This window comes from Lissotriton helveticus, chromosome 11 (assembly GCF_964261635.1).
Source record: "Lissotriton helveticus chromosome 11, aLisHel1.1, whole genome shotgun sequence".
In the NCBI taxonomy this organism is placed as follows: domain Eukaryota; kingdom Metazoa; phylum Chordata; class Amphibia; order Caudata; family Salamandridae; genus Lissotriton; species Lissotriton helveticus.
In genome coordinates this window covers 1,108,934,271-1,108,951,228 of record NC_136072.1, presented here as the reverse complement: position 1 = coordinate 1,108,951,228, position 16,958 = coordinate 1,108,934,271, and the positions used below count along the sequence as shown (strand labels likewise).

Sequence of the window (16,958 nt, the reverse complement as noted above, 5' to 3'; positions counted from 1 at the left end):
TTGAAAGTATGAATATTTGTCATAAACGGTTCTTGAGCTCCCTTTTGGAGGTGTAGCACAATATTCCCATTGATTATAATTTAAAACATTTCTAGGTTGTGCAGATTTATGTAAAAAATGGTTACCATAATGGTTATAGCAATACATACTATCATAATTTGTAGAACCTTGCAAATAATCATGTTTTGTAAATTTAGCAGACATTACTAAATCAGACATCATATTGTTAATGCTTTCGAAGTCCCAATCATCAGCAAATGAGTTTGGTTTTACAAAGTCACTCAAGGAGATCTTGATTTGGTGTGGATATTTCAGGATCTCGACCGGACCATAAATTTCATAGTCAGTGTTGTCCCAGGCTACCCCACCAGGTATCGGATTGGCTGTGAAGTTGGCTGAAGAAAGTTCTGGAGAAAGTTCTCTTTTCTCGACGTGTGAAGATGTGTGTGGTTTGAGGACCAAGTTGATGTTCTGACTTGCTGTGTCCATTTTAGCATATTTTCCCTCAACGAAGCGTCCCAAAGTAAATACCATGATGAGCCAAAGTATGAGGATAAATGCACCAAAACCCACCCAAAATTCAATCCATGGAGAAATCAGATATGTTTCTTTCAGTTGTTTCAAAAGTTCCTTCGCTTTGTCTTTAAAGGATTTTGATGATGGCTGTGTCTTTGATTCACTGAAGCCGGCAGAGGAATCATCGAAGTTGATGAAGTAACCGGATGCAGTTCTGTCAATTGTTCCAATTGGTTCAGGATTTTTGTTTTTTGCATTTTCACTTGGTACTTCAGTGTAGATTGGTGTGTCTCTGCTAAATGTTTTTATTTGGGTTTTCAGAGGTCTGAGTTCTATTGCATTGTTGCATAGTCCTTCTTGTTCTTCTGTAGGCGTTTCGAATGTGATGAGCCTCTTTGATAGGACCTCTGTACTGGTAGCAAACCTTGGTGTTCTGCTACTTATTGGGAGTCCACTTGGCCTACTGTTTGTTATCGGCCACATGTTGTGGTTTTACCAGGTCGATGGATACAACTCGGTTCTCCTTTTTACCAGCAAGTGGCGGTAGTACAACTGATCTTGTCCCGTTGACAGACAAGACAGGAACTGCTTTTCTGTAAGAAGGCCCAAATTCCTTCTTTACCGCGATCTTCTCCCTGACTAGATCCCCGACTTTTGGAATCCAGACAGGTCTTGCTGGGACAGGTGGTGATTCTTCAGTGGTTGTTGGCTGTTGTTTCAACTGTATGTTGCTCAGGTCTTTTCTTGTTTTGTTTAAGTCCTGCAAAATAGCCAAACAGTCTTTGACATCAAAGGTTTTTTCTTTCACCACTGAAGTCTGACTATCAAGGTCAGAGATCAACATCCTAGTTCCAAATAATAATTCGTACGGACTGAATCCCTTCAGAGAATTTCTTGGCACGTTATTTAGACTACGTTGGACACTTATTAGATTTTTGACCCACCCAGCTCCCGAACCTAATATCCTTTCTATTATAGATTGCTTTCCGCCTTGGTTTTTTCTTTACACCTTCCCGTACCCTCAGGAAGGAAGTGAGAAGATTCCCGCTGGGCTGTGCTCATTTGGCCATCTTTTACCCCCAGGCTGGTGTGCCTGATTGAAAACAATGGTCAAACGTAACATGCTCTTAGCGTATATGCCATTTAGACTCGCAAATCTTGTATAACAGTCCGGACGTCATTTACAAACATGGTGTAGTGCAGGCTCATGCCTGGCCACCAGTACCGTGATTGTAATTCTTCCAGAGAATCTTTTAATTTAAGGTGTCTGAGACCCTCGCCCATGTGTGCGTCTGCGATTAACAAGTTTCTCCTGTCCATGTTTGGAATCACTCTATCCCCCACTCCAGGGATTCGAGCAAAAGGGACGGAGTTTGCATCGATTATGTATGTATAATTGAGTGGATAGTTGATCGGTAGTGCTGAGCAGTCGCCTTTTGATGACGTTTTCACCGCCAGCAATGTTTCACCGTCAATGTATTTTAATGTACGCTTTTTTCGAACTACGGGAGCCGATTGAGTGGCTGCCGCTGCGGCTGTTTCAGCCAATGAATTCCCTACAACGTGAACGCCATCACGCTGGTGACTCAGTGAGTGTGTCACGTGAGTCTTTGGTAGTTCTTTTTGTAAAAGAGCTATTTGTTCCCAGAGCTGTTTCTGCTTTATTGGTGCTTCTGTGTCTTCTTTGTAACCGTTTTGAATCCACGTCTGCAAATCCTTGTTGTATGTTTTGACGCAGTAATATGAATCTGACACTATAAGTGTCGGGAATTCGCGATCCGCATTATCTAGCGCCATTTTCAAAGCTATTATTTCAGTTTGTTTTTCTGAATTAGTTTCTACTGAGTGTGATTTTGTTAATAGAGGTCTTAGTTTACCTCCGCGCCACACTTCTTTTGTAATCTCACATGTGGGGTTGTATGCATGTTCTCCCCAAACGGACGGTTGAGCATGTCCGTCTGTATAGATTACACAGGCGTAATGTCGTAGAGGCAGAATGTTGATTGGCAGAGGATATGTTTTTTTATATTCTAGATTTTCCATTTCTTCTATTTATTTTTAGAAAATTGTCATCCAGGCTATACTTGATAATTCATGTTCTACGTACTGGACCTTCAGATGGGCAATTCTGGACTTTTTAAAGTTGAATTTGTAACCCTCTGCAGCGAACCCAAGTATTATGGTGTTCACCCTTTTCAAGTGAGTCTCCAAGTCATCATCTGTTAAGTAAATGTCATCGACATAAGATAATGCTTCATCATTATATAGTTGTAGTAATTCTGTTACTCTCGCTGAGAATACCCCTGGGCTGTTCTTGTACCCCTGGGCTAACCGACAGAATTGTTTTTGAGTGCCATTTACTGAGAATGCAGTTAAATATCTGCTCTCTGGTGCTATGTTTTGACAAAAGAATCCATTGGAGATGTCCAAGGTTGTTTTGTATTTTTTGCGCACTATGTTATTCATTAGTGCAGCACTGTGTGAGTTTTGCACTGCAAAAGTTTTGCAACATGTGTTAAGGTGTCGGTAATCCAAAACTAGACGATATGAATTGTCTGGTTTGGAGACCGGAAACAAAGGATTGTTCATTTGTGAGGTGCAAGTTTCAATCACCCCCTGGTATTCTAGCTGATCTAGTATTTCATTTACCTGTTTTTTAGCTTCTTGCTTAATTGGGTACTGCCTTTGTGCAGTTGGTTGTGATTTTAACTGGATTTTGTGAGGAGGAGAATCCTCATCCCATCCTACATGATTTTTATATAAAGCAGGTGCTAAGGCCACTGCCCACTTTCTAGCAAGTGTATATTTTTTATGAATCGGTATATGATTCGAGAAGGCAGGCATAATTACTTCCTCGCCATGAGGGCACTCCCTGACAAACTCTGGTGGCCAGTCTTTTTCAGCTAGAAGGATGTCATAGCCCTTGGACAGGTTATCCCAAAATAGTCCCCTTATTTTCCTAGTCTTATCTCCCTCTATACGTAATGTTATCTCGTATATCTTGTGGGGCTTGCTAACTCTGGTATCTGCAGTTTCCACTTGAAGATATTCATTCGTGTCCACTGTCTCCAGATGATTCATCAGGACTTTGCGAGCTATGCTCACCTCTGCTGCGCTGTCTAGCATTGTCTGAGCCCACTCTCCGTTTTTCAGTTGTGTCCTCAGTATTCTCGGCATTGTTAACTACCTTGATACTGGCTACCTTCTTTTTTGGAAATTGTAATTTCTTTTTTAGTTGAGCAGGTTCCTTGTCTTTGGACTTGGCGTGCTCTTCTGGTCGTCCTCTTCTTTCCGATTTCTGCGAGGAAGTCTGAAAAGATTGAGAGGGACGTGTATCAATGTCTTGATATCTATCAGGTTTTTTAATATTATCCCTATTTCTAAGGTTATATCTATTCCCAGAGGGGTCACTCTGCGGTGACCTCTGTCTTCGGTTTGGAGATTTCTCTCTTCGCCTTGGAGACCTTCCTCTGGACTGGAATTTCTTTTCTTTAGGATTGGATTGTTTGTTTCCATCCCAGTTCTTTTTTGGTGAATTATTGTTAAAAAATATTTTTTCTGGACTTTCAGTCAGTTGCGGTTTTACTGGGATTCCACCTAAACTATCTCTGCCTAGTTCCTCATAGGATTTTTCTATGATTCTGGCTATTTCAGCTGGTTGGTCTGCTATATCTGTCTCTTTTAACCTTTGGCGGATCGCCACGTTTGCTGCTTCACCTTTTATATTGGCTAATAATATAGCCGAGACCTGCTTGAAGTCTTTCAGTAATTTCATACCAAGAGTTAAAGCAGGTTCTGGACCGTATTCATCTTGAATTTGTTTTAGCACATCTGGTATTACCGAAATGGATGGAACACCGTGCGTTTTTGTGTAGATTGAAGCAAAGACTGTACCCCAAGTGTCACAGTCCTCAATGTGTGGTGCGATTCCCATTGGGAGACATATAGTCAGAATCCTGTGTTTTTCTAATGGGGTGGTGTCAGGAAACACCGCCTCTATTTGGGTTATTTTTTGTGCCAACCAGAATGGTATTTGTTCCCGTTTAGCTGGAACTTTACCTAGGCAGGATTGGATGTTCTGTGGTGTAATTTTGTTTGTGTTCCCCTGGTGAGGGGTCAGCTGTGGTAGTTTAATCGCTGGCTGAATTCTTGAAGTCCGCATTACATACTGTACTAATTGTCTGTGAATTTTTAGTAATTGTTTTAGCTGTATTAACAGCTCTGCTGCAGGCATTCTTTCGATGTCTGGATGTGGTGTGTATCCGGCTAAGACCGGCCACGTTGCTCCTGGTCTTCCTAAAGGACCGAGCCTTGTAATGTGATTGTTATGTATTAGGGCGCCATCAAATAAGAGCAAATGCTCTTGGAATTTGAGTGGTACTTCCACCTCCTCGAAAGGAGTGTACATTTCTGGTGGAACCTCTATTTTGTAATAGTGGAAGTACTTTGTTACAGCATTAGCTGCTGGAAAATGTATCCATGTATAGTATACCTCTGTCTGCCGATATTCGTGTGCCTCGATTACGAATATGACTGTGCCACCTCTAGGTGTCAGTCCATTTTCTATAAGTTTTAAGGTTATAGATCTCCTTTTAATGACCGGAATGAGTGTTATATTCGGGTCTGCTGCTTGCATGGTAGCATCAGCATCTGCGAGTTCAGTTGCTAATCTAACTGCCTCTCTTTCTTCATCACTGTCTCCCATTTTACCGACAGGATGGTATTATGTTTATTTGCAGATCAGGTTTCTTTATGGAAACAGAGATTAGATGCACAATATTTTGGAACACTGTATCCTTCAACGTTGACTATACCAAGAACCATACATAGGAGTTCCCCCCTGCGAGGTTTTGGAGGATATTACCTTTCACCCACTCCAGACGTCTTTGGAGTATAATGGGAAAAGGGGTCTGAGTGAGAAAGCACGACTGAGTTACTCTAAATGTCTTACGTTAGTTTTATCGCCCTTTCCAAACACGTTGGGCGCCATGTAGTGTAGTTCCTATTTTCCCAATAGGCTCTGCGCATATTATTGCAATACTTATAGTTAAGTAAAGTGCATACATTAAAAGCAATAGTATAAAATAATACTGTAAAAACATTGATATGGTTTCTGAGCCATATGATGTTTAAAATGATTAAAATATATTTACATACACATATACATTTGACTAAACGTACTCAACTGGTGTTTCTAAATACGCCTACCCCGTGTACCTGACCTAAGTCTAATACGTGGGCGGGAATAGAAAGTTACAGTTTAAGTTAAGTTTGTTTTTGCCAAGTGAATAACTAAAGAATTCTCTGTGAGGGGTTATTCAGTTCTGTACCTGGAATTTAGGATGAATGAGGAATGGTATCTCTTTCTCTGCTCTCGATATTCCAGGCTGCCTGCGAGGGCTACCCGGAAGCGCCGGTGCTGGGTCTCTCGGCTTGAGATAGCAGCGCGTCTCTCAGCGCGTCAGGAAGGCGGGGCTGCTGCCTGCGGGGTCTGCTTCTGCTCTCGGCTTCGGCAAGTATGGCTGCTCCGTCTTGTCACCACGCGTGTGTTTGCATAGGGCAAGATCGGCAATATTTATACCTTAAAGGTGCCGGTATTGACGTAAGGATGGACATAGGTACGTCAATAAAGATGTCATACGACTTGCTCGTTAGCACATTCTTTACTAAAGTTCTCTGTGAAATCAAAACAATGGCCGCAGGGTTTTTCCCAGGTTGTCATAGGTTTGATTTGTTATGAGAACGTCGTATGCCTTATCAGGGGCTGGAGGAATGTCGCTTGTCTAATTAGATCTCAAGCGTTATGACCTAATCAGATAACACGTTCCTGTGCCGTAGTGTGACTGCGTCAGATAACGGTATCTGCATCATGGGGGCTTGTCTTGCCTCATGGGCTGACTGTTAGTTAACTTGATAGTTAGTTTAACCAGAATAGGGTCAGGAATAGGGGGATTGATTCAGAACCTATAGGAATAACGACAGTGCCAGGGGTGCAGAACTTACAAAAACTGAGCAACAGAGTAGGCCAATGCAATGTCTAACTGAAGACTGAATTAGCAGCGGGGCGTGTAACATTGAACGAAGTATAGTAAAAGTCCTCTCCTGGAGCATCGCTGGAGCCAAAGAAATTTTAAACAACAACTGGAAAATGGACACTTGGGACACTTATGGCATCATTGCCCTGCAGGAAACATGGCTAACAGAGCCAATTGATGTCCCAGGCAGAATCAGTTTTTATGTTAGTGCAACCCGCTCCCAGCGCCATGGTCGAGCGAAAGGCGGTTTGTCGGTCTACATAAGCACTGCATTAAACATCAAAGCCTCCCAACTATCAGCCTCTACGGCTGACATGCAAATAATCAAATTTGAGAGGTTATCCCAGGCCGGTATCGGAACCATAATACTAATCAACATATACGCTCACCCTAAAATGAAGGTAAAAAAGAGCTATTTAAATGCATTAACAATGTAATATCCGGGTTCTGTCTTGATCAACCAGCATTGGAAATAATCCTCAGGGTGATTTCAATACTAATCTTATACACCACCCAGAAGAGGAGGATAACATCATCGCTGCCAACTAATTTTGGGCAGTTGAAACACAGGAGATCCCGCTCGCCAAGAAGACCGACCAAGTGGGAAAACAGTTGATGTGGGCCCTGGAAAATCATGGGTTGCGAGTACTTAACAGAAGAATCAAACAGGACAAACCCCCCTCAAACACTTATATAGGCCCTAGCGCAAGTACAATTTTGGATTATACCATCGTCTCGCTCCCTTTGCTGGGGTTAATCAAAAATTTCCAAATTGTATGTTCGGCTGACAGCGACCATTCATTGCAGCATATTGAACTCAACCTGGCACCGTTCAGACATCTAAAAGCTTTATCACTAGATGGGGAAACATCGACAATAAACCTGAAGCGATTAAGATGCACGAATAATTCGCTACCGCAAATAGCACTGGGAGCAAAGCACCTACTCCAAAATATAACCAATGGAAATGAAATATGCGCAGAAACATGGACTGCCTTTTTGAATAAATTACTAAAGAATAGAGCCAACTTGAGCATGAAATTCAACCAAAGGAACAACGGTCAGCTAAGTAAGATAATACTGTCCTTAAGAAGGCATTTGCGGAAGTTCATGAGGCAAGCAAAGGGTCGCAGTTCAGATTCGCATGTTTGGCAAAAAATCCGACATGTAAGGAAACAATATAAGAGACAAATATGGATTGGAAAAAAAAACCGAGATACCAATTTTTGGACCAAATTACTGTACAACATAAAGAAATCTGATTCCAGAGCGTTCTGGTCACAGGTAAATTCTCTAAACAGATCAGCACAAATAATAAACATGACCTGTGTTACAGAACAGGCATGAGTTCAACATATACTTGACACATTTTCAGTAAATTCATCGATGCCGCCCATAACAACAACTAACAATACATCAAATGTAGTGAACCTGAAGACCTCCGTCCTAGCACAATTAAACAATCTGTGCACCAATCAGCAAGGTGGGGTTCAGACATCCAGTTCTTACGTGGAATCAGAAATATCAAAAATAATTAAAAGAAGCAGGCAAGATAGCGCACCAGGACCAAATGGTGTTCCCCAGGCCATCTACAAGGAGGACACCCAATATTGGGCATGCAAAGTAAACATCTTATTTAGGTCAATAAACAGCACAAGTCGGCTCCCAGAAAGCTGGAGAGGGGCGATTATAAATCCGATTTACAAAGGAGGAGACCGAAAAAACCAAGCTAATTGCCGTCTGATAGCACTTATCGATGCCTGAAGCAAACTACTACGCATCCCTTATGCTAATCGACCTTACAAAATGGTCTGAAGATAATAAGAAGATTCCGGTAAATCAGACAGGGTTTCGCAGGGGTACAGGCACCATGGCTAATGCCATGGCGATAAGTTTAATCGCCGAAAAGAGTATACAAAGCCGTCAAGCACTATACACCTGCTTTGTTGACTTCAAGGCGGCTTTTGACCGTGTCAATCGTCAGCTACTATGGTCCAAGTTAAAAAAGCAGGGCCTGCCGGACACAATTCTAAATCCCATAATGGACTTATACACGTACACCTGGATGCAGGTAAAGATCGCTAATGGGCACCAGCTAACACGGAAGATCAGGACATATGACGGATTGAAACAAGGCTGCGTCTTGGCACCCCATCTTTTTAATCTATTCATGGCAGACCTAACTTCAAGTCTGGATGGGATTAACGCCCACCCGCCGCCGCTAGGAACACTACGGTTGACACATCTCTCCTATGCCGACGATGTGGTGATCCTTAGACAGACTAAAATAGGTCTGCAACGCCTCCTGCATGAACTGGCTGAATACACTAAACAGAATCTTCTCGAAATAAATAGCCAGAAAACAAAGATCATGATAATAACTCGCCAACGCAAAGCCCTGCCACTTTTTGTCATAGATAACAAGAAACTGGAGGTAGTGGATAGCTATAAGTACCTGGGAATACAACTGGACAGACGCCTTAATTTTTCCTTGCACTTTGAGGCCATCGAAAAAAAGGGAATAGCACTGTTACATGCATTCAACAGTATTTCCAAGCAGTTAAAGGGCCCTCTGTTTAATCCACTTCTGGCTGTCATCAAGGCCAAGCTACTCCCTACAATAGCCTACGGCAGTGTGTTACACCATGGGAGAAGTGCACAGCTTTTAGACAAGATTCAAACCAGAGTCTACAAGCGTATATTCAGTTTACCGTGTAATGCCTCTCCGGCACAGGTCCGACTCGAGTTCGGCCTGCAATCTCAAGATCTGCAAAAAAAGTATGAGACCATTAAGTTCTGGTATTACATCTGGATGAACAGGCAAGCAGAGATCAATTCTGCTACGTGGGAGGCAATGCAAAATAGTCCCAATTCTCAGTACACTAAGTTTCTAAACCTGTCCTTTGATACCACCGAACTTGCATCATTGTGGCAAACTAAGCTACCCGTATCATTGTTCAAGCAAGTACTTAAAAAGGCAGCAAACAGGCATTCGCTGATTAATGACAAGTCAATCTTTAGTCACTGCGCACATGCCTGGATGATAATTCAATCATACACTATGCTCAAACCAGCAGTCTATTTCGGGTTATCCTTTTCATCATTTGTCAAACTGAAATACCTTAGTTTAAGGATGGGAAACCTGCCAACAAATGCAGATCAACCAGCTTGGATGAAACCGGACACCAAGGAGTGTGACTTATGTGGTGCCACAAAACAAGACCTTATCCACCTATTTTGCATTTGTCCTACACTGGACCAGGAACGACGGCGCTGGTTAAAGGCAAAATTTAATGACTATGGAATACGTACTTATCGAACTGCCATCATACAAGTTTTGTGAACAGCGGATGCACAATTTATCTGCAGATCAGTCAAGTTTGTTATGAACTTTGAGAGCAAAAGAGGTGTCATTGTAAAGGGTCGTTAAAAATTCAGATCAAGACGTAACGTCAAGAGGCTATAAGAACTTTTGTTACTCTCACGCAAGTAACTGCACCTGCCGTCTTACGCCATTCAATGGTTTCACATAACTCGCAGTAGATCGACCTAAATCAACTTTGATCTTGAGTAGGAAGAGCTGTGTGATCCGTTTTACACCAGCAAATGTATCGATGTAAATTGACATTGAGCTTCTGAAAAAAGAGCTATTTTTGTATAGAACGAATATGAAATTGTATAATGTAGTTCAGTAATAATTTCATACCTGACATTCTACGAACATAAATATTTATTAATGTTTTTAAACAGGCATGTATGCTGACCAATTTTAAACTAATGCACTTTTATTTTTGTAATGCTTTTTATTAACTATACAATAAAATTCTTACTTTACTATCATACCTAAGGTGCCTGTATTAGATTAGAGTGTACCTCACTGGTGCACTGCCCTGGACACTGGACAGGATCATTGAAGATACTTGCCCAGAAGGGAGGGTACCCTATCCTGAAAGAAGAGGATTTGTTTTTTCAGCAAGGGCTGCGATCGCTCAGCTCCCCTATGGGAGTGCTTCATAACACCGTCATTGATGAACAATAGAAGCCTACCAGTGTGGCTCCAACGGACACTGGGTGACTTCTGCCCCTCTGGTCGGTTGTATTTTGTGGCTCCGATTCCTAAGGTTCTTTTCTATGTTCCCATTTGGTTGTGCAGTCATTAAGGAGGAACAGCCTCTGGTGGCCCCTCCATTACAGCAAAATGGTCCTGTGTGGTCTAGTTGGTCCACTGGGAGTAAGGTCGTAGTGGTAGTAGTCGTCCTCATAGTAACGCTCACACTATTTTGGGTGGTCTGGTATTTAGAAGAGCAGCATCCTGTGCACACTTTGATAGGGACTACCCCGGCTCCTCCTGAGCACTTGTTCATTACATTGGCACCGCATTAAGAGAGACATAGGCAAACATATGTCGAGAATGCATTTTTACAGAAGCTCCATCAGGTGCACAGTACAACTAATCCCACGAATTGTTGGGTGTGTGGGTTACTCTTCTCCATAATGCACATGAATGATTTGATGGTGTCATTTCCCCTGTCATATTTAGGTAGCTGTGAGGCATGGTTCTAATTGCTTTCTATGGTATACATGCATTATCATGCTCACGCTATAAAAATGGTGCAGTCCGATTACGAAGCAGTGTTGGAGTATATAGTGGTACATCAGGGATGTACGCCTAGGGCCAATGGGAAGAAGGGTACAATGCATCCCAAAGCTTGTATGAATTTGCTCGAAGCTAATGAGAATATCACTTGGTTACAAAATGAAATGCTGGATTTCCAAGGATTTAATGTTACTGAATACTTTAGATGTTTCCGGGAATGAAAATCACCGAAGATAAAGCCATACCTGTCCCTGTGATCAATGCAACAACTAGTTTCTGTGTTGAAGGTTCAGGGAATGTTCCTGTAGGACAGAGCAGTTGGAACTACACATACCGAGTGAGCACTACTAGTAGCCCACCTTTGCTTACAGCTCCGAAAATACACACAACTGTGGGGAACAGTCCTATACATGGCTTCCCAGGGGATGGTCTGGTCGGTGTTATGTTTCTTTCCTCTTTCCTCCCTTTCACATTACACCGTCTAATTATCACAAGGACCATAGACTACAGCATACGAACCTCCATTTGCATTGAGTTAAGAAAGATGTCAATCCAGATAATATTGATCAGAAAGATACCTCCCTGCAACAATTAACTTACATAATGAAGGGCATTCTGCCATTTTGGGGTCCCATGTTCAATAGTCATAATATTCGTCGTCTTGCCAGAGTAGTTAAGGAAGTTATTAATACTACTGCAGGTATACTGACTAATATTACAGTCTAGCTTCAGGCTCCAAGGCTTGTTGCTCTTCAAAATCGGATAGTTTTAGATGTAATTCTTGCTGATAGGGGTGGAGCATGTTGCATCATCGGTAGCAGTTTCTGCGTTTACATTCCTGATAACGTCCCTAATATACACTCCGCAATACAGAAATTGCCCCGGCTAGCTTCAGACAGCCATCAGGATAATGGTTCTAGGGTCTGTTGACTTCATGGGGTTTGAAGATATTGCTTGTCCTAGTAGCAATTGCAGGTATCATCTTTACATGTTGCATATATATAAATTGCCTCCCAGCATGTTGCACCTATTGTGTGAGCAAGCTCACCCCTACCCTTAAATTGTCAGGATGTGATAACAAGATCTCTACTATGATGATGTAGGATATCCAGGATATAATGCTTATTGATGAGGCTATTTTTGTATACTAAGTGGATTTTAATACTAAGTGTGTTGCTTTATTCTCCCTTATAACATGAGTGACTATGCATTTTCTCCCCACTTAGAATTGTAGAGACCCTACCAGATAGCCTAGATAAAGTATTTAGCCACCCCTGCTAAAATGAGGGTCTGTTAGGTTTGAAATTCCCATGCCTGCAATGCACTCATTTCTTGCTATATTAGGTTAGCAGTGTGTGGCTAAATAGACACCATTTGTATTCATGTTATACTACCGACTGAGTTATTCCAGTAATGTTCAGGTTTCAGTTAGCGAGTGTGACTCCATTTTGTATTAGGTAATCCCTATTAGGCTGCTTCGGCTGTGCCTGCATCAGGCCTCATTAGTTGTATTGCTTGCCTCCGCAGAACACTGCATTTTGTTATTATTTTCTTTCCTATTCAAGGTTGCCTTCTGACTTGCTAATGAATAGGCCGTTCTGCCCTTGTATACCTATCTCTATGTGTAGCTCTTCTCCCAGGATAGGAGATGCTGAGACCCAGCACAACAACCTTGAATTCATGATAGCATGTACCCATCTGGCAGGTGGTAGCCCATCCTTCTGTGCCTCCTTTCCTCAGGCCGGCAACTTTCCACTGTGGGCGTGGTTGGAGGTTCTGGGAAGGATTATTACATATTGCAGACTGTTGGGGGGGTCAGTCTCATGGCAGACATTTTAGGGTGCAGGTCAGATTGGACTCTCCTGCAGATTATTCCTAATAAATGTATGTATGTATTCTCTACTGTCTGACCAACTCTACATTACTTTGGAAGGCATAGCAGGCGGTTTTAAGTAACCAGAGTGGCCCCTAAGGGCCACTTCCTTCACTTCCAAGGGGAGTTTAGGTATAACTTATTTTTCCTCATTCTAGGATCAGTCGGGGGTTATGTTTCGGAAGAGTTCATCAGGGAGAAATTCTGTTTGTGTGAAATAGAGGGACGATGTTTTAAAATACGATTTATGTAGATATATATTACATTGTTGGTCTTTGGTTAGAAGTGTTTAGTTTTTCTCCTAATAGCGTGATATTTTCTTATGATTTTCTAAAGGTGAAGGATGTGTTTGGACTAGCTTTAGTGATGATGTAGTAGGTAGTTAAAATGTTAAATGTCATATCGAATGTTTGAAATTAAATGGAGCAGTAAACATTTATTTGTAATACTGTGTCTCTACCAGTCTGCCTGTAGGTGCTTCATTAGAGGAAACTTGTTCTTGTTTATTTAGTTATTATTTTTATAGAGCACGCAATTACCCATGGGTGTCTTGGAACTTGCAACTAATACACTCTATACACTAACTCACAGAATCAATGGCTTGTAAATAAATGTGTTTTTAGAGCCCTGCAACATATTAAAAGAATTGGATCTAAGCGTAGCTGAGGCAGCAGTCTGTTCCATGCCTGAGCTGTGACCACAGAAAAAGCCTATCCTCCCCATCTTGAGCTCTTGAGCTCTGGTATTTAGGTACCCTGATCAAAGAAGTGGAGGTTGAGAGAAGCAGTCTAAGAGGATATCATTTTCTTTTTAGCATATCTGAACTATATTAGGATTGTGCTACTGGGCAAACGGCCCTATGAACCATTCCAAAGGTCTTGAATTGGCATCTCATGTAAAGAGTGAGCCAGTGAAAATGGCCATGTCTAGACAAGATGCTGCCAATCTGTAGTACACTCAATGCAGATACCAAGGTTCCAACTTTTATTTTATTGAAAGGAAGGCGAACTGGTTCAAGGATTAATACATTAAGACTGTGATGATGAATGTACCAGAGAAATGCAAAGAAGCACAGTGGTAGTATACTGGGATGAATGATCATTGTTTGATTGTAAAGGAAGGAGCTAGGAAGAGTCAAGAGACCCTTTATGTGTGAACGAAGATCCTGGTTTTCAGAGCCAATGAAAGCTGTGAGAGTTTAAAATCAAGCAGTGAGATTGGAGGATAGTAAATGTTGAAACAAAAGTAAATTATCTGTGGTGCATGATGACTTTGAAGTGGAGTCTTCCAAGGGGCGTTTAGGTATAACTTATATTTCCTCATTGGGGGAGCAGTCAAAGGTTATGTTTCGAAAGAGTTCATTAAGGAGAAATTCTGTTTGTGTGAAATAAAGGGACTATGTTTTAAAATAGGATTTATGTTGAGGTTATATTACTTTGTTGGTATTTGGTTAGAAATGTTTATCTTTTTGTCCGTATAGTGTGATGATATTTTCTTAGGATTTTCTAAAGGTGAAGGATGTGTTTGGACTAGGTTTAGTGATGACGTAGTTGTTAGTTAGAATGTTAAATGTCCTATGGAATGTTTGGAAATAAATTGAGCAGGAGTCATGTATTTGTAATACTGTGCCTCTACTAGTCTGCCTGAAGGTGCTTTATTAAAGGAAATGTGTTCTTGTTTATTTAGTTATTATTTTTATAGAGCACGCCATTACCCATTGGTGTCTTGGAACTGGCAACTAATGGACTCTATACACTAACTCACATAATCAATGGCTTATAAATATATTTTTTGAGCTCTGCAACATTTTAAAAGAATTGGCTCTAAGTGTAGCTCAGGCAGAAGTGTGTTCCATGCCTGAGCTGTGACCACAGAAAAAGCGTGTACTCCCCATCTTGAGCTCTGGTATTTAGGTACCATGATCAAACAAGTGGAGGTCGAGACAAGCAGTCTAAGAGGATCATATTTTTTTACATTTCTGAAATATATTAAGATTGAGCTACTGGGTAAAAGGCCCTATGAACCATGCCAAAGGTCTTGAATTGCCGTCTCATATGAAGAATGAGCCAGTGAAACTGGCCATTTTTAGACAAAATGTTGTCAAACCTACTCCTCTGAAAAATCAACCTGGCTGCTGCCTTCTCTAGAAGTTGTAACCTCTTTATAAGGTAATCGGAAGTCCAACATAAAGAGCATTACAATAGTCCAGTCTGCTGAAAATCAGAACCTGCCCCAGCAGCTGTTGAGAATGTTAAGGAATTAAAGTGAGGATCTTCTTTAATAAAAGGGAGCATCTTCTTTTCTCACCTAAATATCAGTTTGAAGCATCTCTTCAGACACAGTTTTAGAATTTAAAATAAGTTTACTACACTCGAAGGAGGACTGCAGCTTCCCTCATTAGAGGAGGGGCAAGTCTCAGAGGAAGCCTAGGGCCTGTCCTCTATCAAGCACAACGATAGGTACATTCACTCATTAAACTCTGGTATATATCTTCCTGGGACACAGCCCACAGTCTGAAGAAAATCACAAATGATGACAAAACCCGCACGCAGTAGATAAAGTGAACTGTGTACCATCTTGATGCTCCCATCATGAATCGCTCATTTTTTAAGTTGCATTGACCTGTTTTACACAATAGAGTGAAGAGCTAAGTGACCGAACAGATGAAGAATTATGTCCCTAGCCTACTCAGCTTCTGTATCTCAATAATCATGTTATGTAGCAACACATATTCTCTCCATGCTGCAATCACAATTAGAGAGTAGAATCTAATGTTACCTTGTATCACCAGGGCTTTCTTGCATGACAGTGGAAATTCTGGACACATTATTATGGCAGTCAGATATTGTGTCACTGGTTAGTGTAATATAGAAACATTTACAGAGAAATCATATAGCATCATTTTGCCTTAGAAGATTACCAATATTAAACTATTCAAGAGCTAGGGGTTGATAAGCAGTGGCAATTTTTTTAGAATGTGTGATTATTACCTATGGAACTCCTTATGTAGTCACATTTCCAATTCCTATATGCAGTGACTGGATTCAGATATGTTTGTAACAGACAAATAAAATCCTCAACAACGTTCTTGCTCCTTAAACATGCAGCAAGAATGTTGCCCTCTACCATCTATCTGTAATTGAACACTGTCTCTAATAGCCTTTGTACTTACCTGGCCCAACTCCTTGGAAGACCATAAACATGAAGACCAACACAACACTGCAGTAAGCCATCCATGGGTACCAGTCCTGCAAGATAAACGTAGATGTTTACTATGATGTGCATAGGACATGAGTCACTGCACTTGCCCATCAATAACACATGCTCATAAAGTGTGCACAACCCTTGTGCCTTCCCAAGCAAAGCATTTAAAACCCCTGTTCCACCTAAACTATGATTTTAGTTAACACAGACCTATAAAAACGAGGTATACAATCCACACTGCTTTCAAACGGTGACCAATTTTATTAACCAATAGTCCTCTTAAGTGAGACAAAAACGAGGGCAATGTTCTTACTATGTGCTGAACTGACCAGTGTATGTCCATTTAGAGATGTCATGCAAAGATTTGAAACCAGGAGAGTCTGGAATCTTTTTTTGCCTGAGCTGCCTCTCCCATTTCTACTTTAGATGTGTAAGATTATGTGCTACTTTAGGTATGCCACAGAGGGCACTGGGTTCTGTATTATTTGAGTTATGCTAGAGAGTGCAATGAGTTCTGTGCTGCTTGAGTTGTGTCACAGAGGGCACTGGGTTCTGTGCTGCCTTAGGTGTGCCAGAAAGAGCAATGGGTAATATATTACCTGAGATGAATCAGAGAGGTGTGCCAGAGGGGTTACTGGGCCCTGTGCCATCTGACTTTGTTAGAGAGGCCACTGAATTCAGGGCTGTCAGGGGTGTGTCAGAGAGGTCACTGGGCCCTGTGCTGTCTGAGTTT

General features: G+C 41.4%; 1 protein-coding gene across 1 annotated transcript in view; it reads right to left on the bottom strand.

Moving 5' to 3' along the window:
• The window catches only part of LOC144790945 (solute carrier family 2, facilitated glucose transporter member 11-like), a 525,594-nt gene that overhangs the window by 95,148 nt on the left and 413,488 nt on the right, over window positions 1–16,958 (bottom strand). Inside the window, exon 10 of the mRNA XM_078665571.1 lies at window positions 16,194–16,269. Within this exon, the coding sequence (XP_078521697.1) occupies window positions 16,194–16,269 (76 nt within the window). The remainder of the gene's footprint in view (window positions 1–16,193; window positions 16,270–16,958) is intronic.